Genomic DNA, 22612 nt, shown 5'->3' on the forward strand with positions numbered 1-22612 from the left:
TACCTGCTGGGTGATTTTGTGTGTGTTGGATTGCTGCTGATGCCGTTATTGTTATTATTGGGCCCTGGTGGGTTCACTGATCATCGGCTGGATACCTGCACTAAATTAACCATGAGCCTGTGTGATTTCATTGATCAGGTTGGAATACCTACTATGTGCCAGGCCTATGTAATTTCATTGTTCACTGACTGAATACTGCTATGTGCCAGGCCTAATTGGGTTCATTGATCATGTTGAATACCTACGTGCCAGGCCTATGTGATTTTCGTTGTTCACTGGCTGAATACCTACTACATGCCAGGCCCTATGTGATTTCATTGTTCACTGGCTGAATACCTACTCGTGCCAGGCCCTGTGATTTCATTGATCATTGGCTGAATACCTACCCTACGTGCCAGGCCTATGTGATTTCATTGTTCACTTTGGCTGAATACCTACTATGTGTGAGCTATGTGAGTTCATTGACCATTGGCTGAATACCACCACTCGTTTCGGAGCCCTAGTGAGTTCACTGATCGTATTTTGAATACCTACTACGTTACTTGACCCTATGTGATTTCATTGTTCACTGGCTTGAATACCTACCTCGTGCCAGGCCCTATGTGATTTCATTGTTACTAGCTGAATACCTACTATGTGCGGGGGCCTATGGCGGTTTCATTGATCGCTGGCTGAATACCTATGTGCCAGGCTCTATGTGTGATTTTGTTTGTTCGCGAGCAGATACCTACTATGTGCCAGGCCTGCCTGCATGATCGCCATTGCTGGTAGCTCAGAGACCTGCGGGTAAGTCGATTGAGCCGTTGCAGGGCAGAAGATGAGGCCAAGAGGGACTGCATTGGTCACACCCCAGCGGGCGGCAGGACCTACCCAGGTCTCTCCGGCTGCCGTCTCTGAGTCTCTCTGCCCAGGGCCCACCTGAGCCCAAGCCTGCACCCTCACTCACCCACACATCCCCCCCAACACACTCACTGGCCCAGGGGTCACCCAGCCTCTGAACAAGAGCCAGGCAGGGCTGGTTCCCTGCAGGCCAAGCAGGCCGAGCAGGCCCAGCACCTGGGACCACAGCCCTTTACCTTCAGGGGCCCACAGACATGGTTCCACTTTAGTTTCCTTTAAAATCGGAAAAGAAGTGAAAAAGGGTGGTAAATACATAATGCATCCAACCTGGGTAATACTCATCTTTATTCCACCCTAGATGCAAAATACAACTCTGAGGATTATTTTATGGAGGAAGGGATGACCCCTAAAGGCAAAGGCCCACAGCCCACAATCGTCCACTGCGGGCCTGAGGCCAGACCCCTGTGGGGAGGTGGACCCCAGCCTGTTCGGGAAGCAAGCACGCTGGCCACCCTGGAAGTCTCCCAGGGAGGAAAGAGGGCTGCTCAGGAAAAATAGCCGGGCTCCTCTGAGGCCAAGACGAACCAGGGCTGACGTCATCTGCAGTTCGATGCCTCACTCCAGGAGGAGATACCCAAGGCACTGTGGAGAGGAGAGGGACTCCCACGAGGGTGCTCTGAAGAATCACCACAGAGCTGCCGACACGCACAAGTCAGGCCTCTGAGCCCAAGCCAAGCCATCGCATCCCCTGGGACTTGCACATGTATATATACACGCCCAGATGGCCTGAAGTAACTGAAGAATCACAAAAGAAGTGAAAATGCCCTGCCCCGCCTTAACTGATGACATTCCACCACAAAGGAAGTGAAAATGGCCGGTCCTTGCCTTAAGTGATGACATTATCTTGTGAAATTCCTCTTCCTGGGTCATCCTGGCTCAAAAAGCTCCCCCACTGAGCACCTTGTGACCCCCACTCCTGCCCGCCATAGAACAAACCCCCTTTGACTGTAATTTTCCTTTACCTACCCAAATCCTATAAAATAGCCCCACCCTTATCTCCCTTCGCTGACTCTTTTTTCGGACTCGGCCCACCTGCACCCAGGTGACTAAAAGCTTTATTGCTCACACAAAGCCTGTTTGGTGGTCTCTTCACACGGACACGCATGACAGCACACGCCAAACACACAGCACTGGCGCCGGCTCCTCACAATGTTCCCCTGACCAGGAAGCCCAGATCCCCATCTCTCAGCCCAGCCACATGGTGACAAGCACGCCAGCCCCTAGACTTTCCTCAAAGCACCTGAGAGGCTGTTACCAGGCTGACTTCCTGCCTTCAGGGCCTGGCCCTGGCACTTGGGAGCTGTGTGTCCTCGGGTAAGTGGCTCATTGTCTCTGTGCCCATTGCCTAATCAGCAAAATGAGGTGACAGAGAACCTCAGGCAGCGGTTTCAGGGGTTAAATATGACTGTACCTCTCAACGGCCTGGGGTAAAGCGACTTCCTGCATTCCTACCCGTTGCTACTGCTGAACACCCAGGGAAAAAAATCAGCGGGTGAAGGCGGCATGGCTGGTGCTCCCTCAGTCTGGAGCTGCCAGCACTGACTTACGATTCAGCCTACAGGCAGGACCAGGGCCGCCGTCCCCTCTGCCCCCACCCAGCATCCACAGGGAGGTCAGAGTCGAGCTGATGGGAGGCTGTGCTGTACAGAAGCCCATCGAAGGCCTGGATTCCGGAGCCAGACTCCTGGGGCTTGAATGGGATTCTGCTCATGACTGTCTGAGACCCTCGGGCAGGTCATTCATTAACCTGCCTGTGCCTTGGTTTCCCCCAGACATGAAGAAGATCAAGCAAAATGGGCATTATCTTGTAGATGTCTCAATGTGTCTCCGACGCACTCTCAGGACAGGGCCCAGCACAGGGCACCTGTTCGAGGTGGTGGTGCTGCTCTCAGTGTTTTCTTTTGCTTCTCTGTTTTGATTCGACTCTAAGTGCCAAAGAAATTACGTAACTCCTAGTTGCTGGAATCTCCCTGCTCTCAGGTTCTTAGGTTTACAAAAAGAGCTGTCTTGACAGGCAAGTTCCTGAAAACCTCTGTTCTATGTTTAAATCCTGATGCACATCTTTGCTAAACCCCAAAACCAGCCCAGGGTACTCCTTGGGCCTCAGGACTTCACGCAGCGCGACCAAGAAAAAAGACACTTTCCCGCTGCCACCAAAACCTCCTGGCCATTCATTCTTTAGAGAACAAGGCCTAGAAGTGTCCCTGGCACTGGAGTTGTGTCTATGGGTACCATGAAAGGAAAATAAATCTCAGGACCCCACAATCATGAAGCCAAAGGGAAGCATCAAGCTGGGAACTGTGTCAGCAAACCTGCCTTTCGTTTTATTTCTAAATAAGATAGCTGCAAAGATTAAAAAGCTACAAAGCTCCCTCACAATTTGCGTACAAAGAGATCCCTTGTGGGCCTCCAGATCTTTCCCCTAAAACAGTTCTGTTGAATTTCACCCAGGCAATGTAAATTGATCATTTATCTCCACAGGGGTGGGACAAAAGAACTCAGCTCCTAACCCTCTGCTCACCCGAGACAAATGTGTATCTGGCTGTTTCTTCTGCCCTATTATTTATGCAAAAATGCAGACTCACTGAGCCAGACTAAGGCGTAAATGATTATTCCTCTGCCTCCTTCTCACATGGAAATTGTGTATTCAGTGAAGGCCTCATCAGAGACTCAAAAGAAGGCAACCCGTTGTCTCTTCTCTACCTATTGAAACCACCATTGCAAAGTTATAACTGAGACAGTGAAAGAGATCTGACCTAACTCCCTCCTGCTTCTAACCTCCAAGCTGTCCTTGTTCACTCCTGGGTGTAGGCTGAATGAACTCTGTGACGAGCTTAGTGTCTAGTTTAGCTTTGACACAAAGAAGATAACAGCCCTTTCCCAAAACAAGCCTCCTTCCCTGCCTGGAAATAAGATTGCCTTCGCAGGACTAACAAATTGGCCACAAGACTATAAACTATTGTTTAAGAGTCATGCAGCTAGAGGCCGCAAGATTCTGACCCTCCCCAGATTGCTCCTGGAGACAACCTCACTATTGTAAAACCTAAGATCAGGTCTTGAGATATTTTGCAGCCCCGCCCTCTATGGATCTGGTCTGGTCATCTGGTCTTGTGGCCCCCACCCAGGAAATGACTCAGTGCAAGAGGACAGCTTCGACTCCCTGTGATTTCACCTCCAACCCAAGCAATCAGCACGCTCAACTCCCTGCCCCCTCGCCACCAAATTATCCTTAAAACCTCCAGTCTCCAGATTTTCAGGAAGACTGATTGAGTAGTCATAAAACTCTGGTTTCCCACATGGCCAGCTCTGTATGAATTACTCTTTCTCTATCGCAATACCCATGTTGATAAATTGGCTGTATCTAGGCAACGGGCAAGGTGAACCCACTAGGCAGTTACGCTATGACCCAGAAGCCTCCACTTCAAATGGTCTCACCTTTGCCGACCAAACCAATGGACACCTTACCCATACTGATGGCTCATGTCTCTCTAAAATGTATAAAAGCAAAGCTGCGCCCAGACGACCTTGGCCACATGTCATCGAGACCTCCCGAGGCTGGGTCACAGGTGCGTCCTGAACCGATTGGAACTCATCTCAGACGCCTTTGGGTCACCGTGTGCTCAGGGGTTTTATGTAACGTGTTCTGGAGTGTATCTTATCTAGGCGCTCTCTGTTGTATCTGGCTGAGCGTGGAAGCAGGTTGCTCTGCCCAGTGGAATGTTCTGTCTACAGAAAGTCACCAACATGCCCCATTCTCCAAGGACACAAACACCTAGACGTGAAACCCCCACTGCACACCACAGGTGGTTCTTTGATGGGTGAGTGGGCGGGACTTGACAGCCATGGTTTCTCGGTCAACAGCTGCAGTGTTGGGATCAGGTTCCCAAGGTGGACCCTGCAAAGGCCAAGGCTTCTCAGGGAACGCACTGCTGAAATTGCTCTCTGCCTCCCAGTAGCCGGCCTCACAGACTCCCTCAACAATGCTTCTCACCTCGGCGGCATGAGAAACATCTGGAAGGGTGATTACAGTCAACCTTGGGGCCCCTCCCTGAGGAGTTCAGATTCAGCAGGTGCGAGGCCGGGCCTGAGGAGCTGCTTTGCTCACGAGCTCCTGGGTGCTGCTGTTGCTGCCCCAGGGAACCCACTTAGAGAACCACTTGTCCAGCAGTGGGAAAGGCCATTCCTTCCACGAACTCACCATCCAACTCAGAGGCGTGGAAAACTTTCAAAGGCCTGTCCGGCGGGGGGACACCCCAAGGGGAATAGCAAGGGGGTGGTCTGTGACAGAGAGGAGCACAGGCAGCCTCCCTGGCCCGTGGGAAGGAGCTTGCTGGCCGCACAACGCAGAGGCAGAACGGAAGGGTGTGATGCTCAGGTGTGCAGCGTGAATTCTGATGACCAGTAACTGAATTAACAGAATTCAGGGTTATCCGCTAGGCTCTCTCAACAACTCTGGCCCAAGGGTAGAATCAACCCACAATTTCTCTCCCCTGTGGTCATCTGAACCCCAGGACCGCTGTGCCAGCCTGAGAGTCACAGCCTTGGCGGGACGGGAAGAGCCATGTGTCTGGGCCTGCGCGGCACCTCAGCGAGCAACGCGTTGCATTTGACTCCCGGATGAGGGGGAGGCCCTGCTCGTGGAGCTCCTTGAAGCAGCTCCTCGGCTCCCCCAGGCTGAGGAACCCCAACCACCCCCCACCTGCGTCAGAAGCTGCAGTTCAGGAAGCAGAGGCAGGTCAGAGCAGGCCCAGGACTCATGGCCGCGTCCACTCACGGGAAAAGCATCGCCAAGCACGCCGGGCGGGGAAGATGCTATTCTCTAGAATACCTGCATGCTGTCCAAGGTGTTCTGCGCGAAGAGCAAAGCAAGACAGTTACAGAAAGACGCCGTAAATAAAAGACGACACAATTCCCAGCACATCTGAATTGCCTTCTCTGTTTTTCGAACCAAAGCACGCTGCGTTGCGACCGTCACCATGTTTGAAAGCATGCACCACCAGCAGCACGGGGTGACAGGTGACGGCGGGATCGTGGAGGACCGGTCCCTCAGAGGCGGATTGAAGCCACACAGGGTCACGTCAATGGGCTCCAGGGCAACTGGGGAGAGGGAACTACCTTTTCTGCTAGGAGATGATGCAGATTAAAGTGCAGTGGATAACTCAGGCCAGGGAAAGTGAATTATTTTCCAGGGAGATAAATGGCCATTTGGAGGTCTGTTTCTGTTCTCCCAGGTTATATATTTTCCTATTTGCTATTCATCCCGCTCCTCCCTCCAGATAGTTATTAACTAATGGAGGCTTTCAGAAAATCCATTTTAATATATAGGATGATAATGATGAAACCTTTTCCTGTGGGAGGAATAGACTTTAAAAGGCAACGTAAGAGATGCACATAAGCCTGTTTTCAGTGGTTGCTGCTCCCCCGGGGACAAGGGACAAGGTCATTCCGAAGAGGGCAGCCTCATCCAATACTGGGAAACCGTGGCCTCTCTTAAGGGAACATTACCCGGAGAAGGCCACCCCTGGGCAGATCCACTCCTACGTAAATCTCTCTTTGTGGGGTGGTAAATTACACCATCCATGACTTCAGCAGGTGGGGGCCCCAGCTCACCACAGCCCATCCACTGTGCATGACGGATGCAGACAGCAGAGGCCTCAGGGGACCCCACAGCCCTCCCCGTCTGCCTGGCTACTCAGTCCCAAGGAGGCTGGCACTGGACCAGGAGCCAGGGACAGGGGTGGGCACTCCCAACACGCCACTCATGCAGGTGGGACACAGTGGTCGTTTCCTTCCCAAGGCCAGTGGGAAACATCTCTGGGAGGCAGGAGAAGGTCACTCACGCAGCGTTTGCGAGGACCACACCCGGGGAAGTGCCTCGGATGGCGCTGAGGACTCTGATTCCCCAGGCCCTCCTTACTCTGATCCTACAAATGCCTCCCCAGCATGAGTGGCATACCTAAAAAAGGTACCCCAAGGCAGTTCATCGGGGCCAGGGCAGCCTCCAGAGGGTCCACCCACCTTTCCCCCTGGGGAAATCAATTCGCAAGCAAGCGAGTGAGCCATGCCCCCTTGCTTTCCGCCCAAGAAGAGCCAGCAGAGGGCAGCAGACCACGTCTGAGACACACAATTCTGGGTCTGCATGTGTGGTCAAGGGAAAGCTGCTTAACCTCTCTGTGCCTCAGTTTCCCTGTAAGAACGGACATCGACCTGGCACCTGTCATACTGGTTGCTTGTGAGGCCGACATGAGAAGATGCATGAACAGCATCTAGTAACTGGTGCACCAGGCTCACTTCATAAACATCACCTATTATTTCTAGCAGGTATCAACGCAACTCTCCCCAGTGTCCCCCATCCCCGGGCAGAAAGCAGGGGCATGCTCCTTACCTCTAGCAGCCGCACTGCGCCTTCATGCTCCTTCTTAGCCTCAACCTGAGCCTTTTTTGAGGAAAAGAGAGAAAAGAGTAAATGTCCAAATGAGAAAGAAGATAATCGGATCAATGTCTGAATTACTGGGGGTGAGGGGTCATTCATTTTTATTCGTCTAATAGAGGAATTAAAATTATTCCTATTCGTTATTTATTTTAACTTTAATTGAGTTTCAGAAATACATGTGCAGGTTTGCTATACAGATAAATTGCACGTCCGGGGGGTCTGGTGCACAGATTATTTCTTTCCCCAGGTGGTAAACTGAGTGGCAGAAGTATCCCTCCAGTGCCTCTGACAGCACCTTCGTCTGCCCAGACGTCCGATGAACTGCTTTGGAAACAAAACCTAATCCTGCAGACTTGACCCCCAATCAGCTCTAGGTTCCCTGAGACCTCCCCAGGCCCTGGAGGAGGGGCTGGGGCTGGGTCCTGAGCACGCAACAGGTCTTGGCACCTGCAGCCTGTGGCAGGGCCGCCCTCTTCAAAGCACTCGTGGCAAAGCCATCCGGATCCCACAGAATAAGTAACTTCACACATTTCACTACAGAAATGTCTTGGGATGGCTGCTGCCTGGGCAAAGGGCAGATTCAAACACAGCTGAAATGGAACACTGTTATTTCTTGTCCTCACAGGCCTGGAAGTCCCAGCAGCATCATGGCGGTAAGGATCTGTCGTGTTTGCCTGCCTGGCTTCAATGCCCTCCTCTCCTGGGATGAGCCTTTGGACTGGCTGGGGTCTGGCCCTCCCCTGTGCTAAGCACGGTTCTGGACCCTCAGCGACTGGTGACCTGGGTGGCATGGGGCCTACGGAGGGCAACGGGCCTCTGCCTGAGAATGCTGCAGGAGCGGGAGGCTCCTTTCTACTGGACTTTGGCTTGGGAGGAGGTGAGGCTGGAGCTGCTGTAGCCACTTTGCCACCAGGAGGGTCAGGGCTGGACTGGCCGGGGACCTCCACAGGGAAACCAAGGCTGAAGCTGATCCAGAGGAGGGCAGAGAGCAGCCCAGTCCTGGTGATATCAGGGAGGCCTTGGATTCTGCTGAGTCTGAGGCCAGTAGACTTGAGCCCTGGGTCCAGCCATATCCGAAGTACAAATACAATTTCCTGTCTGGGTTTTCTGTCACTCGAAACCAAGAGTGCTGATGCTGATGAACATCATCCTCAACTGTGAAAGCAAGGGACACTTCCTGAAGTGTGGGACGCTGGAGGTCGGATTCCCGACGCTGTGACGAGACCGAGGAGAAAAGACAAACCGGGCTCCCGCCTGCAGCACAGTCCACACTGTGCACCTCACACTGGCACCAGCGTCTCCCAAACGTTCCCCATGGAGCAGGAAAACGGGGATTTTTAAGACGCATGATTTTCTGACACCAGAGTGCAGCCACCTCTTAAAACATGGAGCACGAATAAAGAATCCATATGCTACTCTGCGACTTACTTTGGAATTATCGGTTTCTAGAGAAATATTTCCTCTATGCCTGGAGAATAATTAGTGATGGACGATTCAACATCATAAATAAGCAAGTGAACATCATCTTCACAGCTTCTACTTCTCACTCGCAAAATCCCGTGGGCTGAAAAGAGGGAAGAGCTGGCTTCCCCAGCCAAGGGGAAGTCTGCCATTCCCCAGGCTAAAAATGAAAAGTCGTCTGAGGTTTCCATAGAGTTCATTCATGTGCGTTCCATTCTCACATCTTTCCAATGAGAGTTTCAAGAGCTGGGCAAGGGACTGGAACGCAGCACGTTAATTACACCATTCTCGAATTCAGCTCAACCGTTGAAGGCCGAAAACTGTTCCTTTCAAAGCAAAAACCAGCAAGAGCAACAATAAATAACAAAATAGAAAAAGAGACAAACAAGCAGGGAACATACAGGGATTATATAAATGATGCCACCATTGACTCAGTTGAATCAAAGATAGTTTTAAACTGGCAGGATTTAAAAAAAAAAAAAAAAATCCAGCAGGCTGTTAAAACTCAGCCAAGCTGGCAGTACAACTTCGTTTCCAGCTTCAGATGAAAACCAGTGCATTTTTGCAGGCTACTTGCAAGCTGGGCCATTTGGGCAATCAGAATAGACTTAAAATTGGCAGCACTGAGTTCTTACAAAATCCAAGCGACAGCTTAAGCTAGGCTCGTTTAGGGGCCAACACAGGGAACGTGCGACCTTTATGGAGAGTGGTTCCTGCAGAGCAGGGAGACTGGAGCTCCTGACGCTGGAGGAAGAGGCCTGAGGACCAGGCCTGTTACCCAGAGGATCTGCTATCCGGGAGGGTGGGCAGGCCCTGCAGCAGCAGCAGCAGCGTCCGGGGAGACGGCGCTCGCAGAAGGGAGGGCACATTCCCCGTGGCCGAAGTGCTGGGCATCTAGCTGGGTTGGATGCGGCACAGAGCAATAAGCCGTCCAGGCCCCTGGAGACTGTGGCGGGACAACGGGCGTTGGCTTAGATGGAGCAGAGTGAAGGGCCTCCGTGGGTGTTATATTAGCTCTGCAGAAAAGTCAGTGAAACTCACGAACTATGCCAAGGGCTACAAGGACCCTCAAATCACGAGTTCTGCAGAGCTGAGGGCTGAGGGACATTTTCTAATACTCCAGGAGCACACAGGATTGGGGCAGATGCCGCCTGAAATTAACACAGAGGGTCAGCTATGACCCACCCCAGCCATCCACACACAACTGAGGCCAGCACAGCAAATTCAGTCAAAGCATTAACTATGCATCGTGTGGCAAGCTCAGCTTCTCTCAGTATCACATGTTTCAGTAATGGCCTTAAGACTGAAAGCGATCATCCTACTGGTAAGAGGAACTGTAGACCGAAGTAAAATCGGTCAAGTCTGCAGATGAATTATAAATAGGGAAAAGCCCTTTAGCTCACACCACTGGATCATCGTAATTGCCACTTGTCACAGGACAAGACGTTCTTGTGTAGGACGTAACCTACACAAGAAACTGAAAGTCTGAAGCAACGGAACGCAGCTGGACTCCAGGCTGACCGTGACTGTTCACCTGGAGAGGAAGCTTCAGGGTTTCGGGATCGGGTCTCAAGTGGACCACGGGCACGTTAGCCTCAGCCTCCGTATCTGTAACAAGGAGAAAACAACGGTGCCTCCATCCCGCAGGTTACATGAGGGCTGACTGTTCACTGATTCACTCCGCGGGCTAAAACTGAGTGTTGATGCCAATTTATCGTCGGTCATCTTATCCATGGGATTTTGACCCTACTGCCCCGACTGACGGAACCTCACCACATCTCCAATTCCTTCTGTGCTGTTGAGCACCTCCGTCCATCCAGGATTTGCTGGGAGCTCCTAGGTGTCAGGCGATGTCCTATGCGTCCGATGCACCTTTCACGGAGCTGAAGTGCCAGCAGGTGGAGGTGGGCAGTCGGCAAACCACCACATGAGCAAGCAGGCAAGTTTTGGCGTCAGTAAATGGGGCGACGTGCCCTCTGTCTGGGCATGGAGTGGCGTCTGGTCTGAGGGAGACTCAATGAGAGAAATGAACCAGTTTTGCAACAACCCGGGGACCAGGCATTGTCGATGAGGGTCCCCGAGAGGGAACTGGCTTTAGCACGGTCCAGGGAGAGGAGGGAGCAGCTGCAGTGTGGGGAGCAGCTGCAGCGTGGGGAGCAGCTGCAGCGTGGGGAGCAGCTGCAGCGTGGGGAGCAGCAGAGGTGGTTCGGCTCAAAGGAGGCCACGCCTGCACTCCGGGCCCCAGTCCGGACACGCTGCAGCAGCAGATTTGTGCTCAGAGTCGTTTCTACCATCGTCGTGGCCACTCACAGCCTGTTCTCACACCGCCCCACTCCTTGCTGTATTGCTGGGACTTTGCTGACACGAGACGCTCCGTAAGCATCTGCTGAGTGAATGAAGTGAATGGACGCAGGGATTTGTGAATGAGCTCTTGCTCCCAGTCTCCAGGAAGCACACGTCTCCCGGGAGAGCCTGTGGTTGCCACCAGACAGCATGGGTCCTGGCTTGGCTGTCTTTTGCCTTTTTAAACTGTGTCTCTGCTCAGCTCCCAGAGATGAGGGCTGCAGCGTGAGCTCAGGATCCCTGGCTTCTGGGAGGAGAGCCCTGGGCAGTTTCATCACTCATTCGTCATTCACGCATGCATTTATTTCTCCGATTTAACAAATGCTTTCCCTTTCACATGACCTCACATGCTTCTCCCGACCACCATGCGGGGCAGGAGGACAGGTGGAGCTGCCTGGGAGAAAGGTGCCCCCGGACAAGGTGCTGGGATGTGGGTCCGATATCAGACGCCTGAATGTCCAGCACCTTCTCAGGGGTGGTCAGGTCTGGAGGTGAGGCTGATCCCACAAAGGAATCTCCAAGTACTGCAAAATATGGCAAAATGCACCAGTATTTCAGGAAGAATAAACTCCTGCCTCACATTGCACATCAAGAAAAACAACATTATAAGATCGAGGAAGCTGAGGATGAAAGCACAAAGAGGCAGGGAGGAGACCCCCAGACAGTGGGGAGGGGCATTTCCAGGACCCGGACTGAAGGAAGAGGCTCCAGGCAGGTGTCTCCAAGGGGAAAATGGAATCAGAAGTTCCCCAGAGGACTGAGACTTTCCTGAGAGGAATTTTACAGCTCCAGCAGGGAACGGGGGAGCCAAGGAATGATGGGTACACAGATAAGGAAGACAACAAGTAAATAAAAAAGGCAATCAGCTCCAGGGAAAGGAAGAGCTGTACAGAAACGGGAAATGCTGCGGTTACAGAGCTCAAGGAGTTCAGCAGAAGTGTAGGTGCTGGTGAGGACAGAGGGGAGTTCCACATGGGACGTGGCGTCCGAGGCCACCCAAGCAGTGGTGTCAAGCAGAGAGTGAGTAAGGGAATTGGGGCGCAGTGGCGTCGTCTGGCTTCCAGGTCTAAATCCGGGAGTTACCACGCAGAGGTGGTGCTGAAACCCACGCATCTACTCGAGGGCACGAGACAGTGAGTATAGACTGAAAGGGATGCGGCTTGAGGACTGAGTCTTGGGGTCACCTGTGATGTGTAGGGGGGTTGGTGTGCAGAAGGAAACCAGGAGAGGGTGGTGTCCTTGGAGGCCATAAACTCAAACTGGGCCCCTGGGTCAAAGAAAATAAGGACAGAGGACTACCCACTGGACTGTAAGCCCACACATGGGTGACATTAACAAAAGCCACTTGCTGAGGGTGGGGTCCCGTGACAGCAGGTTCAAGAAAGAGCTGGGGTTGCAGAAAGACAGAAGAGGTTGCTTCTTTGAGACGCCTCCACGGCACCCTCATCAGAATCATCTTTGGGCCTTGGATAGTCCAAAGACGACTGGTGACTTTTATCTTGGTAGGGAGATGAGGGCCAGTCTTCAGCTGATCCATTCCTCATGGTGGAGGCACCACTGCCTGGTGGGGCAAGCGCTCCAGCTCTGTGCCTCAGGCCCAAATTCAACCCCTGTCCCGTCCCTGGCTGCACCCCAGCCACCCGGCCTTCCTCCTCTTCCCTGGATACTCTGGGCTGGTTCCCAAGGGGACCCGTGTGTGCACTGCTCCCTAACCCTCGCACACTCCCGCCCCAGCCCTCGGCGTGGTGGGCGTCATCTGCTCCTTGAACTGTCACCTATATCTAAAGTCACGGCCCCGTCAACCTGCCACTCCATCCTCTCAACTCCCTTCACTCCTCGCCATCATCTGGGCTTACTCGCTTTTTCATTGACTTGTTCACCTTTCTTTTTTAGCCTGGGAGGGCAGAGCTGTGTCCCACTCGCGGCTGTGTTCCTGCTTCTGGAACAGCAGCTGAGTGGCTGCTTGGAGGGGCAGACGGCCGACACTTGGTGAATGACAGCACGAGGGAGCCGGTCACAAGTGCAGCGCAATGACCACCCACGGCGGAAACTGAACGCGAAGATGCGCTCCGGAAAGAAGCCCCGGATCTCATTCCACTCAAGAGTTGGCCTCTCTCTTCTCACGCTAAAAACTACATCAAAGCCTCTAGAAGTTACAAAATCGGCCCATTCATATGTCATCCAGTTTCTCTCCCTCTGCCCCCTGCCCCACTGATGAAGCATCAATGTATCCAAAATAGAGACAACGGTGAGTCCCAAGGATAAAGAACTCCAAGAGAATGGGACAGTACACAAAAGAGATCATGGATGCAGAATAACGGAGTCGGTTCCAGGTCATTCTCCTTGGCATCAAATGCTTAGTAAATATAACTCCAGGCTCCTAGAGAATGTTTTGTTGAGAGGAGACATCCTGTCCCTTCCTGGACACTCTCTGTGCTTCTACAGACTGATTATCTGTCTCAGACGGTCCCCGCCTGGGGACGTGGCTTCTGGAGTGGCGATGAATGAATGCAGCTACCATCAGGCATCGCCCAGCCACGGGAAAGGTCCTTGAGACATGGCAGGAGAAGATAAGAGTAATATTCCTGCCTGTGTCCCAGCAATATCCCTTGCGGATAACATCTAATGAAATATTGCTGCTCCGGGTACCTGCCACCTTATTATGACAGGTAATAAGGGCTGTGAAGGCCCCATCAGTGCTGGCTTAATGAAATCTATCCTTAATACGATCTCGTGCTAAATGATTAGAGAAATGGCATCAGAACTTATCTACCTGTTCCAACAAGCTCTGCTAATAAACTCTGGAGAAGAAACACTGCTCTGACAGATTCCTATCGCCACCCAGGCTGGGTGAATGACTGTGAGTCCTTTATTTTGAGATCCAAGGCCTGGAGAAGCTGTCAGATGGGTGGAGGGGCCACAGAGGGCAGGAGTGGCCCATCCCAGCCGGCGCCGGGCGGGAGGCTGCAGACCAGCCAGCTGCACTCTGGCCATAGGGGTGGCTGCCCTGCCGGGAGGAGAGGGCAGGACTGGGTGGGGACACTGGGCTCCAGAAGGAAATGAGATGAGAACTGTTCACAAGTCCCCACCTTCTGATTTCTTCCTGGGGGCACCCCAAGCCCATAGGCTCCAGGAGTACCACCCTCCTAGCTATTTGGCTAGAGACAGCAGGACCGTGGCTGAGGACTGGAGTGGGGGTGAGGTTACCTGTCTCAGCCCCCAGACCCATCACAGGTGCCCAAGAGGTAAAAATCCCAAATCACTCAGTCCTTCCTTCCCTCCTTCCCTGGTGCCTCTCTCCTTTCTCTCCTGATTTCTTTTCCTTTCTGTCTTATCTTCCCTTTTTCCTTTCTTACGGGATCATGCTATAAATACTGCTCTGCAATTCAGTTTTCTCACTTGATAACACGTCATGCAAACAGCCTCAAGACAGCAGAATCACACCACCATGATCCTTTTCACTGACATCACATGGCACCTGGTGTGGCTGGACCACGGTGCACACGCCATCACCCTTAGGTGGGCATCAGTTGGGTCCAATCCCCATCCCCACTGCCACACAGCAGCACTGCAAGAAAACAGAACTCCTTTGGAACTGGTTCCTGTATTCCTTGCAGGGCATCGTCCAGGATGGAGGTCCAGGATGGAGGTGGCAGGGTCACCCTCTGTGTGCACTTTTAGTTTAAACGGATGCTGCACGTTGCTTTTCCCAGACGTGAAAGCAATTCATACCCTGCCAGCCATCTCTATGCATGTGCTTTTCCTACAACCTCACCAGCATCAGAGGTTAGAGCTTTGCATCCGCTTTTCCTTTATAAAACATGAACACAGGTCTACTTAAGAAACACCAGAGCAGGAAAGCAGAAATGACTCTGAATCCTTCTGTGCAAGGAGAGAGAGGAAGAGGCCTGGGAGCTGAGGCTGCAGGTCGGCCGTTCCACCACACCGGGGGTCCCCGGCCCACCCGCAGACTCCTTGCCTCACATGCCGCACCCGGCTGCCTGCCACTTACCTTCTGCAGAAGGTCAATTTCCTGCTGCTTGGCGCTGAGAACAGCCAGGGCCTGCTCATGCTCCAACTCCAGCTGCTGCCGCCGTTCAGCCGCCTCTCGCATATGCTGTGGGGACAGAGAGAGGCCTGGCTGAGCAGGGCAGCCTGTGCCCACGGGCATGCACCCTATACCCTGCACCGAGCGGGCTCTGACTCAGCCCAGTCACTCCAGAGCAGCCCTTCGCCACCCTGCGGGGCACCCACCTCCATGCTTCCAGAGGCGGCCCTCCCGATGGGGGAGCCGTGACATGAACAAACCCTCCACCTGCCACTTCTCCTCCTCAGGTTCCGAATGCAGCCAGCATTTGAGCAGAACCCTGTTCTCATGCAAAGGTGACTTTCCTCTTTTTGCTTGTTTTGAAAAACTTAATCTCCCTCCTCTGCCTTTTTTGCCCAGGTCCTTTGTATGTAACAGCAAAGGCTTACTGATGTTGTCCTGTGTGCCCAGCACTGGTTCAAGGTTTTATCTGCATTTAAGTCATATATCCCCATCATAAGCCTACGAGGTAGGTTCTGTAAGTAGCCTCATTCTACAGAGAGGGAAACTGAGGCACAGGAAGTCATCTTTGCCATCACACACCTAGGAAGTGGACACCCGTTCGGAATGCAAACCCAGAGTCCACACCCTCCCGGGTGCTTCCAAACCTCAGGCTCTGGTCCTGACTGCCGACTCCGGTGAACCAGAGCACTCAGACCCAGGAGTCCAAATTCCTTCACCTACCCCCTCTGGAAAGGTTGCAAGGTGGCCCCCATCGGCCAGGCCCATTTTCTGGAGCAGAGAGGAGGAGCCGTATTCCTGGCTCTGTCCCCTCCTCCTGACAATCTGTCTGTCCTGCTTGGAGGGACAGCGCTAAATCCCCAGTACCAGGGTTTGACTCTCACCTACTCGCCCTCGGTGTGCCCGTCCCTCCCCTCTGACGGGTCTCACGGGCCCAGAGTCACCATTGCATGGGAAATGACATTGGATAGAAAAGGCCACAGCGGGCGGGCAGTCACACTGGGAACAGTCACAGAAAACATTTCCTGGGCCCCCCAAGCCACATCCTGGGGGCTTGGACAACCAGCTACAAAATGCTGCAATTTCACTGTCATTTCCTTTCATTCATGTGTATGTGTGTGTGTGTGTGTGTGTGTGTGTGGTGACTTCGTGGTCAACATTTTAAAATCTGGGTCTTTTATATAAAAGTCCCGATTCTTTCAAAAATGGGAAGAGTTGGCCACGCATGCCTCCAGAAAAGGACTGAGAAGGGGATGGGAGCTGCCCCTTCTGAGGGTGCACACCCCCGATGGCCGCTGCCCCACGGACTTGCCCCCCTGCATCCCCCGACATCCGAGGGCCACACAGATGACCCAGGTCCTAAAGCAATAGGGTGCCTGGCCCAGCGGGGCATGGGGGACTTCCCTCCTGGGCTGGAACTGGTTGGTCATTTATTCATTATTGTAATGTATTTATTATTTTACAATTCTATTGATTTTTAATCTTTTACTCATTTTTATTTATTTTTTATTTTTATTTCTTTGAGATGGAGTCTTGCTCTGTCACCCAGGCTGGAGTGCAGTGGCAGGATCTTGGCACATTGTAGCCTCTGCCTCCTGGATTCAAGCTATCGTCGTGCCTCAGCCTCCCTACCAGCTGGGATTACAGGTGCCCACCACCATGCCTGGCTAATTTTTGTATTTTTAGTACAGATGGGGTTTCACCATGTTGGTCAGGCTGGTCTCAAACTCCTGACCTCAGGGGATCCACCTGCCTAGGCCTCCCAAAGTGCTGGGATTACAGGCATGAGCCACCGTGCCCTACCACCTTTTACTCATTTTTATTTAGTTTCGGAGTCTTAAAGGCCTGTAGCCTTCGCAAGTCATGAGGTCGGACACAAAAGAAGATTAGCGTGGTTTCCTGAGGCCGCTGCCGACTCAGCCTAAGCTGGAAAGAGGAGCCTGGCAGTGGGGAGGCGAGGGAGTCCCTGCTGAGACGGGCAGGCGGTGAGGGCAGGGGGCACCCAGGCTCTGGAGGAGGGGTGTGGGGCCCCGCGGGAAGAGGCAGACAGGCCGATTACAAAGGTAGCCCTACCTGCTGCCACCGAACGCTCCTTTCTTCTGGGAAATACCTTGAAACGGAATCACTTTAACTGAGGATGGGGAAGGCCTCCACTTTTCATTCTGCAAAGCGCTGTGGTTGGTGGGATATTTTGTGTGTGTTTAAAAAGTGAAGTCCTCCTCCCGGCCCGTGTTTCAGGCCCGGAGGCCTCACGTGCCGGTTCATCCACCTTTTTCAGCTGAATAACCTCGGCATCCTCTCTGCTGTCTCCAGAAGAGGCTTCCAGTGAACTCGGAAGCTGTAACTACCCTGCACCCCCACAGACATCTGGGGGTTTCACTGCTGCTATGGGAACTCTCACAAGAACCCGGGATCCTGAGGAAATGGAATTCCCCAGAACATGAACCAACCCCAGGAAACACGGACGCCGCAGTCAGTGGCCATCGCCGGTTCACGCTGGGGCCAGATGGGTCCCAGGGAAACACCGTGCTTGTATCTTCCCACGTTCAGTCCAGTTCTGAGCCCGGGCAGGCCTGGCCCTCCCAGGAGGGAGCCCTGGGTATTCGCTGCACAGTCTTCCCGAGATCCACCTTGGCACAAGGCTCTCCCTGCCCCGCTGGGCCGTCAGCCCGTTTGGGCCTCGCCATTTCTTATGGTCTCTTTCCAAGAGCCTCGGCTTCCCCGCCGCCCGCCACCAGTTCACTGTGAGTGCAAACCAGCGGCACACATTGCAGGGTGTTTTTAGGAGGACGGGGACAAGCCACCAAGACAGACAAACCGACAAAGCCCTGAGAGATGCCAGGAATTCCCTGGGCTCCTGAGAAGCTCTGGGAACTCTTCCCCAAACCCTGCTGCCACGTCGGTGCAGTGTGGCCTTCCTCTGGGGTTGGGTTTCCTCATGAGGGTCCCGGAGGTCCTCAGGATGGCCAGTCTCTGCAGACCCGCATGAGGCCCTCCCTGTGGGGCTTCCAGCTGCAGACAGGACTATTTCTACTCCATTTATTCATTCATTGCTTCTCCTGGATATTCGTTCATCGGACTGACATTTATTGAGCACCTACTAGATGCCAAGAAGCTGGGGACACGGAACAGGACAACCATGTCTTCATGCGAGAACACCCCAAGGGTGGGGGCAGAGCATGAAGGCAGATGGATGAAACGAGAAGGGTCCGAGTGTGGCATGGAGGGGGCAGAAGCACCCAAATGACATCCGAGGTCCTGGACTTCCAGGAGTGGCCATTTCCTACATCCCAACACCTGCCTCAATCTGATATGAGGAGATTTCAGCCACATTCCACCAGGAGAACTCGCTCACTCACTCACTCAACAAATATTTAACAAGCACTATGTTTTGTGTCAGGCACCCTGCTGGATTCTGAAGGCTACAGCAACGCAAAACAACAGCAAAACAAAACCAGCTCTCTTGGAGCTCACATTCTGCAGGGGAGGGGACAGACCTCATCCAAATACACCAACTGTGTGTGTGGACACGGGTCAGCAGTCCTAAGCATGGTGACCGCGGGGTCAGGCAGTCCTAAGAACCGTGGGGTCGGGTGGTCCTAAGGGTTATGAACAAATAAAGCCCAGTTCACAAATGCATGCACCTACTATGCAGCCACAAAATTGTAAAAAATTAAATAAAAGGGGAAAAATAGAAAAAATAAACTGTTTAAAAATATACTTTTGGCCGGACACGGTGGCTCAAACCTGTAATCCCAGCACTTTGGGAGGCCAAGATGGGTGGATCATGACGTCAGGAGATCGAGACCATCCTGGCTAACACGGTGAAACTCCGTCTCTACTAAAAAATACAAAAAACTAGCCGGGCGCGGTGGCGGGCGCCTGTAGTCCCAGCTACTCGGGAGGCTGAGGCAGGAGAATGGCGGGAACCCGGGAGGCGGAGCTTGCAGTGAGCTGAGATCCGGCCACTGCACTCCAGCCCGGGTGACAGAGAGAGACTCTGTTTAAAAAAAAAAAAAAAAAAAAAAATCTATATATATATACACACTTTTATTTTTTATGATAAAAGGGGATGGGAGCTGCAGTCCAGCTGGGGTCTGGCCCATCAGCTGAGAGGGCCAGGGAAGCCCCCCACCAAGATGGTGCTAAACAACGGCCCAAACCAGAGACAGAGCCCCACGCAGCTGTGGGTGGAAGGCAGGACAGCACAGTGCCCAGAGCCTCCACCCTCACCTGGACGCGGTGCCCAGAGCCTCCACCCTCACCCGGACGCGGTGCCCGGAGCCCCTACCCCACCTAGATGTGTCCCTGAGCCATGCCACTAACAGGGGCTGCAAGGGCTTCTGCAGCTCCTGGAAAGCCCCCAAAAGTTCCCCCAGACACTGGCTCGCTGATGGACAATGTCCCGTGGGAAGGACGGACTGGAGAAGAAACGTCTGTCACTCAGGTGTCCTTGGCCGGAAGGAGCCCGACGCCCCCCGAGGTGGACCCCTGACCCCATGTCCCATCCCAGCTCAGGGCCCCTCGGTGGGGAGTAAAGCGGCGTGCTGTCCCAGGGCCACCTGCCTGCCTCTCACGCCCCACTGTGACACCCTGGCGTTCTCACTGTTTCCAGAGAGCAGACCCGTGCCCACCTCCGGACCTTCGCACGCGTTGCTCTCCCTGCCAGCCCGACTCTCGCCTTCCAGCCTTTGCCCAAATGCCACTTCACAGTGAAGCCTGGTGGCCGCCCAGCCCCTCCTGGACATGCCACGTTCTCCACCTGCCGTAGTTTCCTCCTGAGCACCCCCACCCCCAACACCCTGGCTGGCTCCCTTGCCTGCTGTGTGTTCCTCCCCACAGAACATGAGCAGGCACCTTGCCCCGCTGTGTCCCTGTCCCCACAACAGGTCACTCGGCACAGATGCCAAATCCTCACACTGCCACCCTCGTGGCCTCTCAGAGCTCAGTCCCACTGCTGTCCCCACCACCCCCTTCTCCAGCTGCATGGGCCTCCTCGCAGCCCCTGGGGCTCTCCACACTCCCCACATCAGGGGCTGGCAGGGAAGGTTGGGGGAAAGGTGCTTCCAGCTTTTCACGTCAGCAAAAGCCATTAAAGAGCCTGAACACCTGGGCTCAAATACCAGCTCTGATACTGGCCCGCTGTGTGGCCTTAGAGTAGTTACTTAACTTCTCTGGTCTCCATGTTCTTCTTTTGGATTAATTTTTCAACACTATTCTTTTTCATTTAGTTAGTAATTAATGAAATAACTAATGTTAATTATTAATTAACACCTACTTCATAGAGGTGTTTTGAATTTTACCTGAGCTATAGTACCTGACATCTATTAAGTTCTCTGTGTTATGTTTTAGTCTCAAGAGGAGAAACCCTTTCCCACTGGACGTGTATAGTCCTGTTGACGCCACCTAAACACCAGGGTGGGAGGGAGGGACTCACGGGGCAACCACGGCTGTACCAACAGGACGACGGACAGCTACAGCCGCATTGGTAAAATGACAGTGAGAAATCGGAATGTGGCCGCTGCCATTTATTAAGCACCTACTATATGCAGGGCACGATGGCTGCCCAGGCACTGTCTCATTTAAGGCTGAGGGTTGGGTGGGTGCTGTGGTCACTGCTTCCCAGCAGAGAAATGGACTCAGGGAAGCTGAGCAAGGGCTGAAAGCCACAGCCGGAACATGGCCCATGAGAAGGTCGGAACTCATGGCCAGTCTGCTCCCAGCCACTGCCCCGCTTCTGGGTTGAGATGACTTACACCAGCCACTGTCATCTTGGAGCACTACGGGGGCCGGGGCAAAGAAGCAGCTTTCGACTCCCTCGTGGCCCACCTGGCCTGGGTGGCCGATTGTGCAGCTGCTTAATTCTGCCATTTGGGCTTAATTCTGGCTAATGTTGTGCTTCTCTTTATTTTGGAAGGGGGCACTGCCAAAGGCAGCCTGTATCATCTTTATTCATCTCTGGGCAGGAAGTTGTTGGCAAGAGGGCACCACCTTCCCCACCAGGACTCGCCAGGTAGATTCGCCAGGCACCGAAACAGCTCAGGGCGTGGCCCCGCGGCCTCAGAGTCACCGAGGAGAAAGGGGTGGCAGATGGTGTGCTGGGCTCTTGCTTTGGGGTGCCAGTGAGACGAGGGTTTATAGATCAGATGGATGGAAACAAGTGCAGTGAAGAAGCCTTTGTATTTCTACGGTTAATGAGCCAAGTCCATACGAAGCGGCTGTCAGAAAGGTGTGAGTGGGAGAAGCACTCAGCCCTTGAGGACAGCCTCAGTTTCATCACAGATGCCATGGCTGGGAGGACAAGGTTTGCTGGGGCTTGTTTTGGCTTCAGCATCCATCTCTCCAAATCTTACCTGTTTCTGCAAAGTCCTCATCCCCCTCCAGCCACTGCCCATGTATCTGCTTCCCGTCTCAACAAAACTCCTTACAGGATGGGTTCTGTTCAGTCCCCTACGGCCTCCCCTCCCATGCGCTCTTCCAGCCCTTCCAGTCAGCCTCCCTCATGTCACTTGGCTGAGATTCTCCCAGTAAGGCAGCCGAGGAGTCCCTGCGGCCCGAGCCCATGGCCACTTTCCTGCCTTGACTGGACCAAATCCCTCAGCAGCACCTGACGCCAGGGCTGCTCCTCCTGGACACGCCCTGGACTCTGGCCCCCGTGGGCCGCACTGACCTGGTCTCCCTCCCTGACCTCCGCAATGACCTCCTGCTGATCTCTAAATCCTGGAGGGGCCCCGGCTCTATTTATACCGTTCCTTAGGTGATCTTAGCCAGCTTTGAGGTTATAATTGCCACATAATTCCAAATGAACCCTTCATCCCCCCGCCCTCCCAACTCATACCCAACTGCCTACTCATTATCCCCACATGGATGTACGGGAGGAAGCTCAAATTTAGCCTGTCCGAAATAGAATTCTTGATTTTCTTCCTCAAACAAGTTCCCTCCCCAAGCTGTGCCATCTCGGCCAAGGACACCATCATCCCCTCAGCTCCTCCAGATGCAAAGCTGAGAGTCATCCTTGATTTCCTGCTTCTCCAGAGCCACAGGCTGCACCAGAGATTGCCCCACAGCCATTCTCCTTCAACAGCACAAAGGCTGCCAACTGCACCGGGTACCAAATCCAAACTTCCGGCTGCAGCCAACAGGCTCCCCTGTGATCCAACCTCTTCTCTGCCCTCACCTCCCGCCTCTGCCCCTTCCTCACTATGCTTTTGCCACACTGGCTTCTGCTCAGGTCCATGACCACGTCGAGGTCATCCCCAACTCCAGGTCTTAGCAAGTGCCACTCCTGCTGCCCGACATGCTTGTCCCTGCACCACCACATGGCCAGCCCTTCATGGCATGGTGGGGTTTAGGATGTGTTCCCTCCAAACCTCGTGTTGAAATGTGATCCCTGTGTTGGAGGTGGAGCCTGGTGGGAGGGGTCTGGG

General features: G+C 53.4%; 1 protein-coding gene across 1 annotated transcript in view; it reads right to left on the bottom strand.

The window, feature by feature from the left end:
* The window catches only part of RIMBP2 (RIMS binding protein 2), a 339298-nt gene that overhangs the window by 87523 nt on the left and 229163 nt on the right, over nt 1-22612 (bottom strand). Inside the window, exons 5-6 of the mRNA XM_021923155.2 lie at nt 15150-15254; nt 7286-7336 (exon numbers count right to left, since the gene is read on the bottom strand). Of these exons, the coding sequence (XP_021778847.2) occupies nt 7286-7336; nt 15150-15251 (153 nt within the window). The 5' untranslated portion in view covers nt 15252-15254. The remainder of the gene's footprint in view (nt 1-7285; nt 7337-15149; nt 15255-22612) is intronic.

This window comes from Papio anubis, chromosome 9, assembly GCF_008728515.1.
Source record: "Papio anubis isolate 15944 chromosome 9, Panubis1.0, whole genome shotgun sequence".
In the NCBI taxonomy this organism is placed as follows: Eukaryota; Metazoa; Chordata; class Mammalia; order Primates; family Cercopithecidae; genus Papio; species Papio anubis.